General features: G+C 36.3%; 1 protein-coding gene across 1 annotated transcript; it reads left to right on the plus strand.

Moving 5' to 3' along the window:
* Nucleotides 1–979: 979 nt before the first annotated feature.
* Nucleotides 980–3220, plus strand: LOC100654764 (olfactory receptor 5M8-like). The gene has a single exon (XM_003423375.3). It carries the CDS (start codon nucleotides 1327–1329, stop codon nucleotides 2332–2334), a length of 1008 nt encoding a protein of 335 aa, XP_003423423.3. The 5' UTR covers nucleotides 980–1326; the 3' UTR covers nucleotides 2335–3220.
* Nucleotides 3221–4648: the final 1428 nt, after the last annotated feature.

Below are 4648 nucleotides of genomic sequence, written 5' to 3' on the forward strand. Positions count from 1 at the left end.
ATGCCAATGTACTCATTTTTATTTTTCTGCCATCCTTAAAGCTTTGATCTCATTCACGTGATCTTGGATGGCTCAACACCACATCCTTATTCCAGCTAATGGGCAGGCAGAAGGTGGAAGAGGAGCATAAGCACAGTTTATAAAGAGATGAATAAAAATTAGGCACTTCTATTTTCATCACATACCCTTGATCACAACCTACTCTTTGGCTGTAGCAAGCCAAGCTTGAGAACAAAGAGAGATGAAGCTGGTGTGTTTGTTTTTGTTTTCTTTGACCTTGCCTTTTGTTTGTTTGTTTGTTTTAGCCCTGGTGGTGCAGCGATTAAGAGATATGGCTGCTAACCAAAAGCTAGGCAGTTCAGATCCGATGCTCAGAAAGATTAGATTCTCTAAAATTTCTTGAACTAATTGTAAAAAGATTTAGAAGATTTTGAAAGTTTTCTTGCATATATATTGGTTTCTGTTCAGGGGAAAATATTTTCAAATATTCAATTTTTCAAAGAATTCTATTTTCTTCTGTACTTTTTCCAAAGTAGCAGTTAAAAAAAAAAAAAAGCAGTTAGTCACCCTAAAACACAAAGTACTGATTTCAGGATATCTTACTTAGAATGAGTTAGGATATATCTTTTAATTTATTCCTTAGTACCCATATACAAGAAAACCTAAGGAATTTTATCTGCCATGACCTGTAAGAAATAATTGTTATTAGGAAAAGAACCTCTGGTACAACATGCTCTACTTTGCTCAGATTTTCTGGAAATTTCATTTAGGTAAGTGATGGGTATTTATCTGTTTGCTTATTTATTGTTAGTGGTAAAATTTGTGGGAAAAGAAAAAAAGTTGATCTCATATTATGAAGTGAAATGGAAAAAACAAATGAATTATATGTGAAATGGATAGGAAATATAATGCCAAAAACTAAATAAAAAAAAAAAAAAATTAAGGACCAAAGACAGATAAGAGAACAATTAAAAAAAAAAAAAAGGACCTGAAGCTGAGTATTGACAGAGATTCAGCAGCAGGTTTAAATGAGTTTGCTAACTTTTAATTAAGTCCCATTTTTATTAAGGGGCCTGAAGTGGTACAATGGTTAAGCATTTGGCTGCTAACCAAAAGGTTAAAGTTGGAATTCACTAACCAATCCTTGGAAACCCTACGGTGCAGTTCTACTCTGTCTTATAGGGTAGGTATGAGTCAGAATTGACTCAATGGCAATGGGTTTTAATTAAACCTCTATTTCTAATGCCTACTGGTGAAAAATAGGATTCATATAAAAGAAAAGAAAAAAATGCATAGAGGAAAAACAAAACAATATTCTAAGAAAATATGAAAACATTTACCATTTTAAAAATTTCTCTACAGGTCCAAAGTTCTCACTTCCCAACCAAGAAAATTATGAGAAGTAACTTTACTTCAGTGAATGAGTTTATTCTTCTGGGACTGACCAGTTATTGGGAATTACAGATTGTCTTCTTCCTGCTATTTCTGGTCATTTACATGGCCACAGTGGCAGGGAATCTGGGCATGATTATACTCATCCATGTCAATGCCCAGCTCCACACACCCATGTACTTCTTCCTGAGCCACTTATCCTTTGTGGATCTGTGCTTCTCCACCAATGTGACTCCAAAGATGCTGGAGATTTTCCTCTCAGAGAAGAAAACCATTTCCTATTCTGCTTGTCTGGTGCAGTGTTATTTTTTTATTGCCTTGGTCCATGTGGAGATCTATGTCTTGGCCATGATGGCCTTTGACCGGTACATGGCCATCTGCAACCCTCTACTTTATGGCAGCAAAATGTCCAAGAATGTCTGTACATCCCTCATCATGGTGCCTTATGTGTATGGAGCTCTCACTGGGCTGATGGAGACCATGTGGACCTACAACCTGGCCTTCTGTGGACCCAATGAGATTAATCACTTCTACTGTGCTGACCCTCCACTGATTAAGCTGGCTTGTTCTGACACCTACAACAAGGAGCTATCCATGTTTGTTGTGGCTGGTTTCAACTTCAGTTATTCTCTCCTTGTTATCCTCATTTCTTACATCTACATATTTCCAGCCACTTTGAGGATTCGATCTACAGAGGGTAGGCGCAAAGCTTTCTCTACCTGTGCTTCCCACCTGACAGCTGTTACCATATTCTATGCAGCTCTTTTCTTCATGTATCTCAGGCCCCCCTCAGAGGAATCTGTGGAACAGGGGAAAATGGTGGCTGTGTTTTATACCACAGTTATCCCCATGTTGAATCCCATGATCTATAGCCTAAGGAACAAGGATGTGAAAGAGGCGCTAACTAAAGAACTATTCAGAAGAAAATTGCCTTTGAAATAAACTTCAGTGCTCCTATTGGCTAGATTTTTTTATTTGTTTGTTTGTTTTTAATTTTATATAGCCTATGAATTATTCTTAGGAAACCCTGGTGCCATAGTGGTTACAAGCTACATCTGCTAATCAAAATGTCAGCAGTTCAAATCCACCAGGCCCTCCTTGGAAACTCTATGGGATAATTCTACTCTGTCCTATAGGATTGCTATGAGTCAGATTCAACTCAATGCCAACAGGTTTTGTTTCGGTTTTGGTATGAATTATTCTTAGGGCTTAATCTAAAAATAATTTGCCCAAACATGGATGGTTGTCTTGAGTGGATAGGGAAGGGAATAAGTCCTTATATTTCCATTCATTCTATTCAATGTTGACACTAGACCAAATTACATTTTCATCTTTATGGAGAAATGGTGTCATTACATGAAGTCATGTATAATTTTTTGCCGCTTAAGAGAAACTGGAGCATGATAGCACCAGTTATATTTTGTAAGAAGTGATTTATTTTCCTCAAACAAGTCACTTAGTATTTCACCTAGGTTAAAGACATTACATTGTAATGTAGTCAATAACATTCTGTGTGGGTTGACCTCTGGGTATCTCTCTCAGGCCTCTCAAAACATGCTCTGGTGGCTATCTGCATTCCAGTCTCCCTGGCCTTTTTCATTCCCTTAATACAGAACATTATTTATCTTTCTTTTGGGTTTCACATTTGTTCTTCCCTCTGCTCAGAATGTTTTTCCTCATCTCTTATATATCAGAGAAAATTTTCTGAGTTAAATCATATAATATGTTTATAATTATTATATAATATCAAAACTCTATGTGTCACTGTTTTGGGGAACTCGTCACAGCTGCTACTTTACAGTCATGAACCTTTTGATTAGTACCTTAATGTCCCTCACATCCTCAGCTTGTATATTTCATGAGAACAGCGCCTGTATCTGCTTTTGCTAGTACCTTCCAGAAATAAGCACAGTGATTAAAAGAAAAAGTTAATCACTATTGATCAGTTGAATAGAGGGATAAGTTAATATTTTTTAACATTGTATTAATGTTGTTATTTTGAATTTTTTTTATTGTAAGGTTGTTTAATGTATGTTTGATATAGTTTTAAAATAATAGTTTCAATTATATAGTTATGTTTTGAATTATGTTTCTATGGACACATACGAGGAGCCCTGGTGGCACAGTGGTTAAGTGCTCAGCTACTATCAAAAGTCAGACAGATCAAACCTACCAGCTGTTCCACGGGAGAAAGATGTATTCTGTTCTGTAAAGATGTACAGCCTTAGAAACTGTTTGGGGCAGTACTACTCTGTTGCATAGGGTCACTATGAGTTGGAATTGACTCAGTGGCAATGGGTTTTGGTTTTGGTACACATACAAAATGATTTTAATAACAATTGAAATACATCTTGGGAGGAAGGTCTGTCATCATTTGTTTTTATTTTAAAGGATCTAAGACTTTCATTTCCAGCAATGTGGCACAGTATATATATTAAAAATAATTGACTCATAGAGACGTAAACGTACAGGGCATAACACAGATTTTAAAAACTTTTAAATATATATCTTAGCTTTCAGGAGAATGATGAAAATCTACAGAGTTTGAAATGGGTTGAGAGTAGAATTATGGGTGGTAAGTTGGTGTTGAAACGAACAGCTTTCCTACGGGTAACCTAAAGCCTCAGAGGTAATGATCTGCATGGGAGATGGGATACAAGTGATGAGCTGTGTCCAAGGCGAGCAGTTGGAACAGAGACGCCTCATGGGGTTAGGATTGCTGTAGAGCTAAAATCTCTGCTCAATTACAGAGTGGAAAAAAAAAAAAGGAGTAGTCTGTCTAGGCTTTGATTCATGGAGAAGTTAAAAATCTTATTTTACTAAAAAAACTAGAGTTAGAGCTGCCATAAGACCCAGAAATTCCACTCTTACATACATACCCTAGGGATCTAATAGAAGTGACATGAACAGACACATGCACACCTACGTTCATTGCAGAACTATTCGGAATAGCAAAAAGACAGAAACAACCCAAGTGCTCATTAATGGATGAATGGATAAGTCAAACGTGGTACATACATACAATAGGATATTACTCAGTGATAAACAAAAATGTGTCCCCAACACATCTTACAACATGGATGAATCTGGAGGACATTATGTTGAGTGAACTAAGTCAATCACAAAATAAAAATATTGTATCTCTCATTTTTATGAAATTACATGAATAGGTAAATATGCAGAAACCTATGTTCATTACTGGTTACTGGGGTAGGGGAGAGTGATAGAAATACTCTCTAGTTAATAGTTACTTTTT

The sequence above is a fragment of the Loxodonta africana genome, chromosome 7 (genome assembly GCF_030014295.1).
Source record: "Loxodonta africana isolate mLoxAfr1 chromosome 7, mLoxAfr1.hap2, whole genome shotgun sequence".
NCBI classification, from domain to species: Eukaryota; Metazoa; Chordata; class Mammalia; order Proboscidea; family Elephantidae; genus Loxodonta; species Loxodonta africana.

Excerpts from the sequence above, each read along its gene's own strand:
- LOC100654764 (XM_003423375.3), top strand. The coding sequence starts at position 1,327 with ATGAAAACATTTACCATTTTAAAAATTTCTCTACAGGTCCAAAGTTCT.